The 16,599-nt window shown below is 40.8% G+C and overlaps 1 protein-coding gene across 2 annotated transcripts in view; it reads left to right on the top strand.

The window, feature by feature from the left end:
* Window positions 1-11,791: 11,791 nt before the first annotated feature.
* Window positions 11,792-16,599, top strand: part of LOC117530884 (ras-related C3 botulinum toxin substrate 3) — a 74,105-nt gene continuing 69,297 nt past the window's right edge. Inside the window, exon 1 of one of the 2 annotated variants that reach the window (XM_034193833.1) lies at window positions 11,792-12,043. In XM_034193833.1, coding sequence (XP_034049724.1) covers window positions 12,009-12,043 — 35 coding nt within the window. In that variant the 5' untranslated portion in view covers window positions 11,792-12,008. The remainder of the gene's footprint in view (window positions 12,044-16,599) is intronic. The other variant, XM_034193832.1, reaches the window with a different exon arrangement.

Genomic DNA, 16,599 nt, shown 5'->3' with positions numbered 1-16,599 from the left:
GTTGGATGTCTAGAAACTTCCTACTTTTAAACTCTGATAAGACTGAAATGATGGTTCTTGGTCCAGCGAGACACCGGCATCAATTTGACCAGTTAACGCTCAGTCTAGGCTCGTGTGTTATACATCACACTGACTAAGTGAGGAACCTTGGGGTAATTTTTGATCCTTCATTGTCCTTTGGCCTCCACATTACAAATATTGCTAGGACTGCTTTCTTCCACCTGCAAAATATAGCGAAGATTCATCCCATCCTGTCTATGGCTGATGCTGAGACCCTGATCCATGCATTTATCTCTTCTAGATTGGACTACTGCAATGTTCTATTTTCTGGTTTACCGCAGTCTAGCTTTAGGGGTCTCCAATTGGTTCAAAATGCTGCTGCCAGACTTTTGACACGAAGCAGAAAGTTCGACCACATTACACCCATTTTGGCATCCCTTCACTGGCTTCCTGTCCCAGTGAGATCAGATTTTAAGGTTCTGCTACTAACCTATAAAATTGTTCATGGACTGGCATCTCCCTACCTAGCTGACCTAATTAAACCTTACGTACCGACCCGGGCTTTGCATTCTCAGGGTGCAGGACTACTTTGTGTCCCTAAGGTGAATCAGAAGTCTCCCGGTGACAGAGCTTTCTCTTATCGTGCCCCTGTTCTGTGGAATGATCTCCGTGTCAATAAAACAGTCAGATTCTGTGGAGATTTTCAAGTCCAGACTTAAGACACACTTATTTTCTCTTTCATATGGCTAACTTATTGGTACAGTTTTGTTTTACGCTTTTTACTCTTTTAATTCATTTATTAGTAATTGGAGCGGGCTGTGGCCTCAACTTTATCTACATTCTGGGTCTTTTAGTGAGGTTTAGGGCTAGTGGCTGGCGATCACCTTAGTATTTCTCTGTTTTTCTTGTTTAATGCTGGCAAATTATACAGTATTTTTGTCTTTCTGATGCCTGATTCTGTTTTTTCTCTCTGTTTAAGGTGCAGCTCCATCCAGAGATGGGAGTTGTATTCGTGTTGGCGATCCTCCTGTCCTGTGCGGCAATAGCATTTCTTGTATATTCGTCCATGAATTGTTCTGTAATTTATGTTTGTAGCATGGCCCAAGCAGAGGGTCACCCCTTTGAGTCTGGTCTGCTTGAGGTTTCTTCCTCAGAGGGAGTTTTTCCTTACCACTGTTGCTCTGGGGGTTGGTAAGGTTAGACCTTACCTGTGTGAAGCGCTTTGAGGCAACTCTGTTGTGATTTGGCGCTATATAAATTAAAATAAATTGAAATTGACATTCTAAAGAGTAGGCGCTGCATTGACCGCTACCGCCTAATGACTCGGTTGCACATCCGGGAACTCTGTCTGTGAGGTCTTAGCTTCACATTTGGCCAATACCCAATCAGTAGACAGACTTGTGGATAGTTTAAACTCGGCGCTCAAAACTACACTTGACATGATTGTGCCATCTGTGTTAAAACCACTCTCCTCCAAATCACAGTCACCTTGGTTCAATGATTACTTGGGTGACCTCAAGCATAAGGCAAGAGGTCTAGAACGGAAATGGCGTCATTCAAAATTAGAAATATTCCACCTTGCGTGCCATGATGGTATCTTAGACTATAAGCATGCATTATTGGCTACAAAGCCGACCTATTACTCTGATTTGATCAACAAAAACAAGCATAGCTCAAAGTTCTTGTTCAACATGGTGGCAACACTTATTCATGGACAAACACCATGAATTCGCTCTCCTTTACAGCACAAAACTTCCTGGATTACTTTGAGAAGAAAATAGAAGACATTAGGTTGAACATATCCCAGCATGCTTTAACCCAGCCACTACACCCTGCTATTGAGGTGGGCACCATTACTGAGGTATTACCTAGATTTACAGAATTTGACAGTATCTCACTAGGCATGCTGACGAAACATGTAACGTCAACAAAAAGCACAACCTGTTTATTTGATCCTATACCACAAAACTGTTTAAGGACCTATGGCCCACTCTTGGGCCGACTGTGCTGGAAATTATGAATCTTTCTTTAACTTCTGGATCTGTTCCTAAATGTTTCAAATCTGCAGTGATTAAACCATTACTTAAGAAACCTAATCTTGACCATAGTGTATTGAAAAACTATCAGCTGATATCAAATCTATCATTTTGCTCTAAAATTCTGGAAAACGTGGTGTCACGGCAGCTCGTGGACTGTCTTACTGAGAATAATCTCTTTGAGCCACTGCATTCTGCTTTTAGAAAATATCATTCCACAGAGACGGCTCTCATTAAAGTGGTGAATGATCTTCTGCTTACAATGGATTCGGACACCACTACGGTTCTGGTGCTGTTAGATTTCAGTGCTGCATTCTTCCACAGGGGTCCGTCTTAGGCCCCCTGCCTTTCTCCCTTTATATAGCACCCCTTGGGCACATTTACGGCATTTTAGGATTACTTTTCACTGCTATGCTGATGATACTCAGTTATACATGCCGATAATCGATGGTAATCTCGTTCACATAAAATCCTTGCCTTGCATCAGTGAGAAGTTGGATGTCTGGAAACTTCCTACTTTTAAACTCTGATGAAACTGATATGATGGCTCTTGGTCCAGTGAGACATCGGCATCAATTTGACCAGTTAACGCTCAGCCTAGGCTTGTGTGTTATGCATGCATCACAGTGACAAAGTGAGGAACCTTGGGGTAATTTTTGATCCAACATTGTCCTTTGTTCTCCACATTAGAAATATTACGAGGACTGCTTTCTTCCACGTGCGAAATATAGCGAAGATTCATCCCATCCTGTCTATGGTTGATGCTGAGACCCTGATCCATGCATTTATCTCTTCGAGATTGGACTACTGCAATTTTCTATTTTCTGGTTTACCGCAGTCTAGCATTAGGGCTCTCCAATATGCCAAAGAACACACAGAAACACACAACAACACACCTGCAAGACAAAAAATAACATAATCGAAACCAACAACAACAATAACTGAAAAAAAACACTCCACCCCACCCATCCCTGCAGAGTGCTACTTGAAGGTGTTATACAACCCCTGGCAAAAAATTATGGAATCACCGGCCTCGGAGGATGTTCGTTCAGTTGTTTAATTTTATAGAAAAAAAGCAGATCACAGACATGACACAAAACTAAAGTCATTTCAAATGGCAACTTTCTGGCTTTAAGAAACACTATAAGAAATCAAGAAAAAAAGATTGTGGCAGTCAGTAACGGTTACTTTTTTAGACCAAGCAGAGGAAAAAAATATGGAATCACTCAATTCTGAGGAAAGAATTATGGAATCACCCTGTAAATTTTCATCCCCAAAACTAACATCTGCATCATATCAGATCTGCTCGTTAGTCTGCATCTAAAAAGGAGTGAACACACCTTGGAGAGCTGTTGCACCAAGTGGACTGACATGAATCATGGCTCCAACACGAGAGATGTCAATTGAAACAAAGGAGAGGATTATCAAACTCTTAAGAGACTAAATCATCACGCAATGTTGCAAAAGATGTTGGTTGTTCAGTCAGCTGTGTCTAAACTCTGGACCAAATACAAACAACATGGGAAGGTTGTTAAAGGCAAACATACTGGTAGACCAAGGAAGACATCAAAGTGTCAAGACAGAAAACTTAAAGCAATATGTCTCAAAAATCGAAAAATGTACAACAAAACAAATGAACGAATGGGAGGAAACTGGAGTCAACGTCTGTGGCCGAACTGTAAGAAACCACCTAAAGGAAATGGGATTTATATACAGAAAAGCTAAACGAAAGGCATCATTAACACCTAAACAGAAAAAAACAAGGTTACAATGGGCTAAGGAAAAGCAATTGTGGACTGTGGATGACTGGATGAAAGTCATATTCAGTGATGAATCTCGAATCTGCATTGGGCAAGGTGATGATGCTGGAACTTTTGTTTGGTGCCTTTCCAATGAGATTTATAAAGATGACTGCCTGAAGAGAACATGTAAATTTCCACAGTCATTGATGATATGGGGCTGCATGTCAGGTAAAGGCACTGGGGAGATGGCTGTCATTACATCATCAATAAATGCACAAGTTTATGTTGATATTTTGGACAATTGAAAGGATGTTTGGGGATGATGAAATCATTTTTCAAGATGATAATGCATCTTGCCATAGAGCAAAAACTGCAAAAACATTCCTTGCAAAAACACATAGGGTCAATGTCATGGCATAGGGTCAATGTCAATGAGCAGATCTGATTTGATGCAGGTGTTAATTTGGGGGATGAAAATTTACAGGGTGATTCCATAATTTTTTCCTCAGAACTGAGTGATTCCATATTTTTTTCCTCTGCTTGGTCTAAAAAAGTAACCGTTACTGACTGCCACAATCTTTTTTCTTGATTTCTTATAGTGTTTCTTAAAGCCGGAAAGTTGCCATTTGAAATGACTTTAGTTTTGTGTCATGTCTGTGATCTGCTTTTTTTCTACAAAATTAAACAACTGAATGAACATCCTCTGAGGCCGGTGATTCCATAATTTTTGCCAGGGGTTGTAGATAACTGCTAGCATAACAATTCTAACCATTCATTTTTCCCCATAAATGAAATCATTGGACTCCAGATCTTTTCAAATTCCTCCAGTCTATCTTTAAGGATATAGCGAATTCTTTCCAGGTGTAGGGTATCAGTCAGTGTCGCAATCCAAACTTTTAAATTTGGTGCCCCTTTATCTTTCCAGAGCAGAAGAATAAGTTTCTTTGTACAAATAAGGCCATGTGACAGGAGATGGTGCTTTGCATTCTGTAGGTTTTTAGAGTGTTCTGATGTACCCAGTATAACCCACAGTGGGTCCAGTTTTATCTGAACCTTAAAAATCTGTGAGTAGAATGAAAATACTGCAACCCAGAATTCCTGTAGCTTAGGGCACAGTGCATAACTATGTAGTAAGTCTGCCTCCGCTTGGTTACATTTTTCACAAATTGGCAATACATCAGGGAAAATTTTATGCAACCTCACTTTAGACTAATGCAGCCTGTGCAAAATCTTAAACTGGATCAGTGTTTAGCATTAAGGGAGCACGTGTTAACCTTTTTCAGACCCTTATCCAAGGTGTCCTCTGCTATTTGCATCCGTAATTCCTTTTCCCAGTCCTTCTTTATACCATCCATATTCATTTGTTCTTATTCTTGCAAGACATCATATATACAGTGAGGAAAATAAGTATTTGAACACCCTGCGATTTTGCAAGTTCTCCCACTTAGAAATCATGGAGGGGTCTGAAATTTTCATCTTAGGTGCATGTCCACTGTGAGACACATAATCTAAAAAAAAAAATGCAGGGTGTTCAAATACTAATTTTCCTCACTGTAAATGAAATTGCATGTCCAACTTATCAGGTAATGGACTCTCAAAATTATCCAGGTGAGTCTTTAAAAAAATGTCTGATCTGCAGATATCTAAAGAAATCAGACTTTGACAATCCATATTTCTCCTGAAGCTGCTGGAAGGATGCAAACACATCCTGAATGTACAAATTCCCAACACAACAGAGTCCAAACTGTATCCACTGCTCAAAGTTTCCATCCAAGTTTGAAGTGATAAATGATGGATTTGCTGAGATTGGCAGTGTAAAGGATAGGGCTCTAAGTTTTAAATATTTTGCTATCTGATTCCAGATTTGATTGGTACTATGTATAATTGGATTATAGCTGTAGTATGATTTTTTTTTTAGACAAATGGGAGACATTACGATAGCTGCTATCGAGTAAGGAAGACAATCCTCCCATTCCATATCCACCCATCCAGAGAGCACAATAGTCTCATCTAACCACTAGGAGACACAACAGATGTTAGCAGCCCAATAATAGCGCATAAAATCCGGGAGAGCCAGCCCACCATTCGTCTTACGTTTGCACAGATACCCCTTTCTGATCCTATGGGATTTATAGTTCCATATAAACAGGAGAAATAAAGAATCTAATTTCTTAAAAAGGTTTTAGTAAGATGTATAGATAGATTTTGAAAGAGGTACAGCAACTGAGGGAGACAGACCATTTTAATTGCGTAACTTATTCTACCTATCGAGGATAACAGGAGTGTTTTCCAAAACTCCAATTTATTCTTAAATCTGTTCAATGTAGCCATAAAACTTGCTTCAAATAAGGAATTATATTTCTGTGTACTCAACAAAAATATAAACGCAACACTTTTGGTTTTGCTCCCATTTTGTATGAGATGAACTCAAAGATCTAAAACTTTTTCCACATACACAATATCACCATTTCCCTCAAATATTGTTCACAAACCAGTCTAAATCTGTGATAGTGAGCACTTCTCCTTTGCTAAGATAATCCTTCCCACGTCACAGGTGTGCCATACCAAGATGCTGATTAGACACCATGATTAGTGCACAGGTGTGCCTTAGACTGCCCACAATAAAAGGCCACTCTGAAAGCTGCAGTTTTATCACACAGCACAATGCCACAGATGTCGCAAGATTTGAGGGAGCGTGCAATTGGCATGCTGACAGCAGGAATGTCAACCAGAGCTGTTGCTCGTGTATTGAATGTTCATTTCTCTACCATGAGCCATCTCCAAAGGCGTTTCAGAGAATTTGGCAGTACATCCAACCAGCCTCACAACTGCAGACCACGTGTAACCACACCAGCCCAGGACCTCCACATCCAGCATGTTCACCTCCAAGATCGTCTGAGACCAGCCACTCGGACAGCTGCTGAAACAATCGGTTTGCATAACCAAAGAATTTCTGCACAAACTGTCAGAAACCGTCTCAGGGAAGCTCATCTGCATGCTCGTGGTCCTCATCGGGGTCTCGACCTGACTCCAGTTCGTCGTCGTAACCGACTTGAGTGGGCAAATGCTCACATTCGCTGGTGTTTGGCACGTTGGAGAGGTGTTCTCTTCACGGATGATGCGAAGGAGATGTGTTGCACTGCATGAGGCATATGGTGGTCACACCAGATACTGACTGGTATCCCCCCCCCAATAAAACAAAACTGCACCTTTCAGAGTGGCCTTTTATTGTGGGCAGTCTAAGGCACACCTGTGCACTAATCATGGTGTCTAATCAGCATCTTCGTATGGCACACCTGTGAGGTGGGATGGATTATCTCAGCAAAGGAGAAGTGCTCACTATCACAGATTTCGACTGGTTTGTGAACAATATTTGAGGGAAATGGTGATATTGTGTATGTGGAAAAAGTTTTAGATCTTTGAGTTCATCTCATACAAAATGGGAGCAAAACCAAAAGTGTTGCGTTTATATTTTTGTTGAGTATAATTTCTAACCCCAAATATGTGAATTTGTCTGAAGCCAATTTGAATGGAGTCTGTTCAAACACAGCTGGGTCTCCATAGAGACATCAGATCACTTTCCCCCAGTTTATCTTATATCCTGAGAAGGAACTAAATAATTCAGTCGTCCTCAGTAGAACCAGAATAGAAGCCTGTGGTCTCGTGATGTATATTAAAATGTCATCTGCGTACAACGATATCTTGTATGAAGTGTATCCTGTGTCATAACCATGAATCTCACTGTTTGCACGAATAGTCACAGCAAGGGGCTCTATTGCAAGTGCAAACAGCAAGGGACTAAGGGCGCACCCCTAGCTAGTGCCCCTGTACAAATTAAATTTATCTGAAACTGCCCGATTGGTAAGAATTCTAGCATTAGGATTCGTTTATAATAATTTAATCCATGAGATAAACCTTGACCCAAATTCAAATTTTTCTAGCACACCATACAGATAGGACCACTCAACACAATCAAAGGCCTTTTCGGCATCTAAATTCAAAATGAGCTAGTCTTCCTAAGGGTGTCTGGGAGAGTACATAATATTGAAGAGATGTCTGAAATTATGAAAAGAATGTCTGTTTGAGATAAACCCTGTCTGATGAGGATGTATCAGTTTGGCCATGTGCGGACTGAATGTTCTTGCTAAGGATTTAGCCAGGATTTTCTGGTCAGTGTTTAACAAAGATACTGGTCTATAAGAACTTGCTTGCTGTAAGTCTTTCCCTTTCTTTGGAATAAGCGTTATGGTAGCTTCGTTGTTGTTGTTGTTGTTGGTGATAATGTGCCAAATTCAAAGGCCTTCTTGAACATTCTGTGTGCTGAACTTTTTGTAAAACTCATTACATGTCCCATCCGGCCCTGGACTCTTACCATTTTTTAAGGAATTGATTGTTTTTCGTATTTCCTCCCCTGTAATTTCTGACTCTGGGGAACTGTGATCCATCTCTGACAATGTAGGTACTTTACACCGCACATCCGGTTGAAAGAGCTACATTTTGAATTTTTTTTTATTTGAATTGATCAATGAGTCACATTGACTGCTAGATTCCTCCTGTCAAGACGTTGGTGCTGTGCACCACAAAAGTTCTAATCCACCTTAGTAGAAGAAGAAAAATGATTACCTCAGATTTGAACTGAACACGTCATTTGAACTATGGACTTTTAATCACACCAAACTTATATTGCTGAGTAAGAGTTTATGTTTAATAAAATACATTTATATTATTTTATTTTATATTTTACCATATTTTATGCCAGAAATGAGGTCCAGGTTGTTAAAAGCAACATTTCTCCTTTAATTTGGGGGGTCTTATATTTACATGTTTAAGCTAACAGACAGCAGCTGGTTCATGCTCTGTTGGCTTATTAGTGCAGCAGATAACTGAAGCAATCTTTCAAATGGTGATACAAGTGCCAAATTCAGCACAAATACAGTCTAGACACTACAGTTTAAAAAACTGACTGGCCACGTGAATTTTCAATAGGCAGCCAGGTAGGGGTCAGTTGAAGAATTACACAGGGATCAAATTTTTAAAATGCTCCAATCAAATTGAAAACTACATCACGTTACTTGTCTGATTATAAAGATTCCAAAAAGGTATAGTTTGGACTATCTATGACTGAATATTATGGAGTTTGGGGTAAAAGCAGCAAGAATGGTGACAAGGTCAGTTTCAGTATGTACAGTGGTCAAAAGTTAATGTTGCTCCAATTTTGGTTAAAAAAAAAAAAAAAGATGGAAATTATTGGTTGAGAAAATTGGAATTAAAAAGTAACAGTTTGCATCATGTGTCATGCTTAGTTCATGTTTCAGGGTAACATATGTCAAATGTCATAGAATCCAATTGACATTGACCTTGTTTGACCTTTACTTTGGAGACCAAGCATTCAGCACTGTCATTTCATAACTCCATAACATTCAGTCACAGATTGTCCAAACTATACCTTTTGGGAACCTTTATGATCAGGCAAATAATGTGTCGTTTTCTATATGGCTGGAGCATCTTTTAATTTTGACCCCTGTGTAATTCTTCAATTGACTCCTACCCAACTGCCTATCGAAAATTCAAGTGGCCAATTCATTTTTTAAAAAGAGTTTGTGTCTGTGGATTATTTTTGCCAAATTTGATGTTTGCATCACCATTTGCAGGATTTCACTCTAAACATTCTCTTATCTGCTGCACTATATACAGTGAGGAAAATAAGTATTTGAACACCCTGCAGTTTTGCAAGTTCTCCCACTTAGAAATCATGGAGGAGTCTGAAATTTTCATGTTAGGTGCATGTCCACTGTGAGAAACATAATCTTTAAAAAAAAAAAAAAAAATCTGGAAATCACAATGTATGATTTTTTTTTTAAAATAATTTATTTGTATGTTACTGCTAAGTATTTGAACACCTACCAACCAGCAAGAATTCTGGCTCACACAGATCTGTTAATTTTTCTTTAAGAAGCCCTCTTATTCTGCACTCTTTACCTGTATTAATTGCACCTGTTTGAACTTGTTACCTGTATAAAAGACACCTGTTCACACACTCAACCTGTCCACCATAGCCAAGACCAAAGAGCTGTCTAAGGACACCAGGGACAAAACTGTAGACTTGCACAAGGCTGGGATGGACAACAGGCAAGCAGTTTGGTAGAAGACAACAACTGTTATGATTATTTATTAGAAAGTGGAAGAAACACAAGATGACTGTCAGTCTCTCTCAGTCTGGGATTCCATGCAAGATCTCACTTTGTGGTGTAAGTATGATTCTGAGAAAGCTCAGAACTACACAGGAGGACTTGGTCAATGACCTGAAGAGAGCTGGGACCACAGTCACAAAGATTACATTAGTAACACATGATGCTGTCATGGTTTAAAATCCTGCAGGGCAGCAAGGTCCCCCTGCTCAAGCCAACACATGTCCAGGCCCATTTGAAGTTCACCAGTGACCATCTGGATGATCCAGAGGAGGCATGGGAGAAAGTCATGTGGTCAGATGAGACCAGAATAGAACTTTTGGGAATCAGCTCCACTTACCATGTTTAGAGGATGAGAACAACCCCAAGAAAACCATCCCAACCATAAAGCATGGGGGTGGAAACATCATACTCTGGGGGTGCTCTTCTGCAAAGGGAACAGGGAAACTGCACCGTATTGAAGGGAGGATGGATGGGGTCATGTATTGTGAGATTTTGGCAAACAACCTCTTTCCCTCAGGAAGAGCATTGAAGATGGATCATGGCTGGGTCTTCCAGCATTACAGTGACCCCAAACACACAGCCAGGGCAACTAAGGAGGGGCTCCGTAAGAAACATTTCAAAGTCCTGGAGTGGCCTGGCCAGTCTCCAGACCTGAACTCAATAGAAAATCTTTGGAGGGAGCTGAAACTCTCTCAAACTGAAGATTTGGAGAAGATCTGTATGGAGGAGTGGACCAAAATCCCTGCTGTAGTGTGTGCAAACCTGGTGAAAAACTACAGGAAACATTTGACCTCTGTAATTGCAAACAAAGGCTATTGTACCAAATATTAACATTGATTTTCACAGGTGTTCAAATACTTATTTGCAGCAGTAACATACAAATAAATTATTTAAAAAAAATCATACATTGTGATTTCCAGATTTTATTTTTTTATTTTTTTAGATTATGTCTCTCACAGTGGACATGCACTGACAATATATGATGTATATATATATATCGTATCTCAATATGACAATATTGAGATACGATAATTTGGCATATTTGGCCATATTGTACATTGAATATTAATTTATATCTACATTAAAAAAAAATGCTTAAAGTGGCGGGGAGTTAAGACGGCTGTAATTAGGGGGGTCAGCTGAAAGGCAAAAAAGAAAAATACTTAAAAAGGTGGGAGTATAGGGGGCAGAGCCCCTCCAGAAGATGAAAGGCAAAATAAGGAAAATGCTTATAAAGGTGGGAGGTATAGGGGCGGAGCCTCCCCAGAAGGTGAAAGGTTTTAGTCATGCTCACGCTCCCAAGAACCATTTTACTGAAAAAAGTCTGAAGAACCTACCTAAAGGACATGGTTAGATGGTGAGGAGCTTCCAGGCATGTGAGAGGCAAATAAAGAAAAATGCTGAAAAAGGCGGGGGTCTGAGGTGGTGCGGAGCTCTCCTCCAAAAGCTGAAAGGTTTTAGCCATGCTAATGCTCCCCTGAAGCATTTATTCAAAAAAGTCTGAAGGACCTAAATGACATGGTGAGATGCTGAAGAGCTTCGCTCATTCATGTCCGTGACATATGCATATTAGTTTATTATTGTGGATGTTTAAAAAGAATCAAACAATATTTGATTTTGACAGAATGATGTATTTATACTTAATTTTTCTTTCACTGAGTTACTTTTTGTTCGGTGTATATTTAAATTTGTTCCTACTTTATTTGAATGTAGGTAGCACATGTCTGCAGTTTTGTAAACTTGTAAGCTTAAAAACAAAATCAAAAAGGATTTTCAGGCTTTCTGAGAGTATTTGTCTTCGTCACTTGTGACGTCATTCTGAAACGAAGACGGAAGTTCACTGAGTGAACGATCATGTCGCTGTCACCGGACTCGGCACTTTTCGGAATCTTTCGGTGCATCTCGTCGCAGACGCCTTTGACTGCGGCTCCATCGCCGAGCGGACGGACCCGCTGCTCTCCTCCCAGATTCGAGCACCGACTGTCGGATCCTCCAAACCACGCACGCCGCTTCTCGGAAAGCCCCCAGCTCCTTGACAAATGCAAGCTATCAAATGTGTGGTGGTCGGCGACGGGTAAGACATTTGTGGGAGGAGAAAAAAATGACATCTTATTGTCTCCGGTGTGGCTGGAAGGATGCAAGGAAGGATGGAAGGAAAGGAGGGCGGATGTCGGGATGGAGAAGGATGCTGCTGCCTCCGCTTTGGTGGGACCGGGCCACGGTTGTGTCGGTGGTTTCTCTGTTTGCATGGGTTTGACTCGGAGGCCACCGGAGAGCAGAGGTGCTGTTGGGCGAGCGGAGTGCTGTCAGGCCCGGCTGCCTCAGCGCGTCCGCCCGGTGCAGAACCGGACCGCCGTTAAAATATATATAACACTGAAATCAGGGCAAACGGGCCGCAAAAACAGGAAAATAATAATACTTTAAGAAAAACAGCTAAATACATTCATGAATAAAGAAAACGGCTTCCATTTATTTAAATTCCACAGTCCTCATTATGATTAGAATGATTATCAGGCCATTTGTCCTGATTTTAGCTTTTATTATCATTAGTGTTGTTTGTTTGTTTGTTTGTTTACTTTTTCTTTCAGTTTGGTTAATGACACAGCTGGGATAAAGTTCACTGCTCCTCATGTGGAACCAGGACATATGAAGTGCTGATCTGATAACCACATGAACAGCTATGTCAAGACAGTATAAAGTCAGTATAAGGTCAGTATGAAGTCAGGTTTATATCAGTGGTAAATCAGTATAAAGTCAGGATTATGTCCTGGGGAGGTGATGGTCAAGTGCTTAAGCATTGGGCTTGCGAACAGAGGATCCCCATCACAGCCTGACAGGAAAATCACTAAGGGCCCTTGGGCAAGGTCCTTAATCCCCTAGTTGCCCCCCCCCCCCCCTTGTGAGTTCCTTGTATGACAGTACGCTGACATTGGGGTGAATGTGAGGCATTATTGTAAAGCACTTTGAGTGTCTGATGCAGATAGAAAAGCGCAATATAAATGCAGTCTTTACCATTTACCATGTCAGTGGAAAGTCAGTATGAAATCAGTATTATGTCAGTGGAAAGTCATCATAAAGATGGATTATGCTAGTGGAAGGTTGGTAGAAAGTCAGGATTATGTCAGTGGAAAGTCATAAAATCAGGATTATGTCAGTGGAAAGTCAGTATAAAGTCAGGATTATGTCAGTATAAATCAGGATTACGTCAGTGGAAAGTCAGTATAAAATCAGTATACAGTTAGGATTATGACAGTGTTTCATTAGTATGCAGTCACTGTTTTGTCAGTGTGTCGTTTTTGTACACAGGATTGTCAGTGTGTCATTATAAAGGCAGGATTATGTCTGTCATTAGTATACAGTCACTATTATGTCAGTGTCATTAGTATAACAGGATTATGTCTGTCATTATTATACAGTCACTGTTATGTCAACGTGTCATTTGTATACAGTTAGGATTATGCCAGTGTATCATATTTTTCAATTTATTGTCATTTACATAGTGCCAAATCACAAAAAAGTTGCCTCAAGGCGCTTCACACAAGTAAGGTCTATCCTTACAACCCCTAGAGCAAGCACACAGGCGCTTGTCAGGATTATGTCAGTGTGTCAGTATACAGTTAGGATTATGTCAGTGTATCATTAGTATACAGTCAGGATTATGTCAGTGTATCATTGGTGTGCAGTCAGGATTATATCAGTGCCGTTTAAGTGGTTGAAAATGAATGAATGATTTGTGTCAGTGTGTTGTTCTTGTAATGGTTTTGAAAGAGGACTGCAACACAGAGAACCACAACAGGAGGCTTGTTAAAAAACACAGGTTTATTGTCCAACAGGTGATTTAGGACACAGTAAGAATTAGCAGACAGAGTCTTGGTCATGAAACGGGCAGAGGTCAGACACACGAGTCATCAGTCTAACAGGCAACAGTCTCTCAGTGGGGAAATAGCAAAAAGAGTTTCCTACATTCAACCATTTAATTAACTCCAGTCCTTTTGGAGGAGGATCAGAGACCTTATCGATGATATAAGCGCCTTGGGGCAACTGTTTGTTGTGATTTGGCGCTATATAAAAAATTGATTGATTGATTGATTGATATAAACAATAGCTCAGAGTTTTCATGCCATGCGATAAAATCTAAGATGGTAGTCAAACTCAGTCCTTTAGTCCAGTAGCATGGTCTGTAACAGAGAGACAAATGCACTGGAATTACAGTACTTAACAGCTGGATGAAACTATGCAATCTGGCAATGAGGAAGTGCTCGAACGCAGAAGACCAGAGAAAAGGAGTTAAGATACTCAAAGAAACACAGAAGAAACAGGAAAGAGAATATCTGCCAGCGGAGAATATTAGCCTGATAACATGAAGGAAAAATACTGATTCATGGAGAATAATACTGTAAACAAAATAATGCAGAAATTTTAAACAAATGCCAAAACATGATGGTCACATATAGACAGAGAAACACATTCACACCTACGGTCAGTTTTACAGGCAGCATGGTGGATTAGTGGTTATCACTGTTGCCTCACAGTGAGAAGGTCATGGGTTCAATTCCCACCTGTGACCTTTGTGTGGAGTTTGCGTGTTCTCCCCGTGTTTGCCTGGGTTCTCTCTGGGTGCTCCGGCTTCCTCCCACATCCAAAGACACGTAGGTAATGCCTGGTTCACACGACAGGATTTTAAAATTATCTGTAGGTTTCCAAGACCTGAGAGACCACACACGTGGAGATAAAAACAATCATAGATCTGATAGGTTTGGTTGTACAGTGTGTGGTGTGCAGTCACACAGTAAAACCAACACACCACACACAAACAGATTTTACACACGAACATTCCCAGGTCAGACAGGAAATCTCGCAAAATCTCTCGAGATTAAACGTGACTTCAGAGCAGTGATGGGTACAGTTCAGCTAATCTGCTAACCACTAATTATGGAAGATAATGTTTTCATTATCGGATTAGATTTTCAGATAACTTTGAAAACCATCACCGGACCAATTATCTTCCGAAAAAGTTTGGTCCGAAAATTTTTAGACCGGTAACATATTTTTGCAGACGTGGTAAACAAAGCTTAACAGTTACAAACATTTATGAAGTCTAAAATCAGTTGAGTACCTACATGTTAAATGTTTTGTAGTAGATGTGCAGTTTTTTCCTCCGCAAACAGAGAAGAGCTGGTTCCACAAGAAACTGCTCTATCCTCTGCAGGCAAGGGAGAGGTGGTCATGAAAAAAAAAAAAAATTTCTTTTGACCCCCGCTGGAAATATCACCCAAGTCATCCAGAGGCATACAGTTTTAACTTATGGTTAAAATTTTAACCAAACTAATTTCAGACAAGTTACTTAAATTAACGTCACATCTGAAGTTATACGAGGTCTGTCCAAAAAGTAATGGTCCTTTTTATTTTTTTCAAAAACTATATGGATTTGAATCATGTGTGATTGCATCAGCCAAGCTTGAACCTTCGTGCGCATGCGTGAGTTTTTTATGCCTGTCAGTTGCATCATTCGCCTGTGAGCAGGCTTTGAGTGAGCACTGGTCCACCCCCCTCGTCGGATTTTCATTGTCAGGGAAATGTCTGAACGATTTGGAGCTTTGCTGCATCAAATCTTTCCAGAAACTGTGAGAGACAGCCAGGTGGACACCATTCGCTAAATTCAGATGGCTTTCAGGGATAATTTTATGGGGATCACACAGATTGAGGAGTGTTACAGCCAGTTTAAAGACTGCCCACAGTGGCTGAGAGCACGCCGCGTTCCGAGCAGCGATCGACAGCCTGAAATGACTAGATCATTTCCAAACTGACCGCTGTGTTGATCCGGGACATTGTCTGACTACCACAGAAATGGCAGAAGACGTGGACATCAAGACTTTTTCGGCACATTTCACTGTTACAGGAGTTTTTGTCATGGAAAGAGGAGCGGAGGAATGCGCCACCATGCCGCGAATGGCGCGGGACAAAACCACACGAATTTGCGTGTCGGGACGGAGCCGCATGACGCAAAGCAACGCGGTGATAAAGCCTCACAGGACAAGTTCTGGCATGTCCAGCTCAGCCACCAAAAGCCATCTGAAAGCTGTCCTGTGAGACCAACACGGAGGTGCTTTTGTCCCGCACCATGAGCGGCTCCGTGGCGCATCCCTCCACTTTTCTTTCCATGACAAAAACTCCTGTAACAGTGGAATGTGCCGAAAAAGTGCTGATGTCCACGTCTTCTGCCATTTCTGTGGAAGTCAGACGACGTCCCGAATCAACAAAGCCTTCACTTTGGAAATGATCTGGTTGTTTCAGCGGGCTTTCAGCCTGTCGATCGGTGCTCGGAGTGCGCCGCGATGTCAGCCGCTGTGGGCGGTCTTTAAAGGAGACCTGCATTGAAAAAAATGCAGTCAGATTTTTTGAACAAAAAATGACTTACATTTACACATGAGATCCTTCTGAATGTAGTAAAGTAAATCTGCAAGCCCAGATCTGTCATTCAACGGAGAAATCTTCATTTGAAAATGACAAATTTACAGCTAACATTTAGCCCTCCGCAAATTGTCCCTCTCATCATGGACGCTGCCGAGACGTCATGGACAAGACCCTCTCCCAGCATGCATTGCGCCAATTGTAATTTGTGGATTTACG

This window comes from Thalassophryne amazonica, chromosome 18 (assembly GCF_902500255.1).
Source record: "Thalassophryne amazonica chromosome 18, fThaAma1.1, whole genome shotgun sequence".
Classification (NCBI taxonomy): domain Eukaryota; kingdom Metazoa; phylum Chordata; class Actinopteri; order Batrachoidiformes; family Batrachoididae; genus Thalassophryne; species Thalassophryne amazonica.
This window is presented reverse-complemented; position numbering and strand designations above follow the sequence as displayed.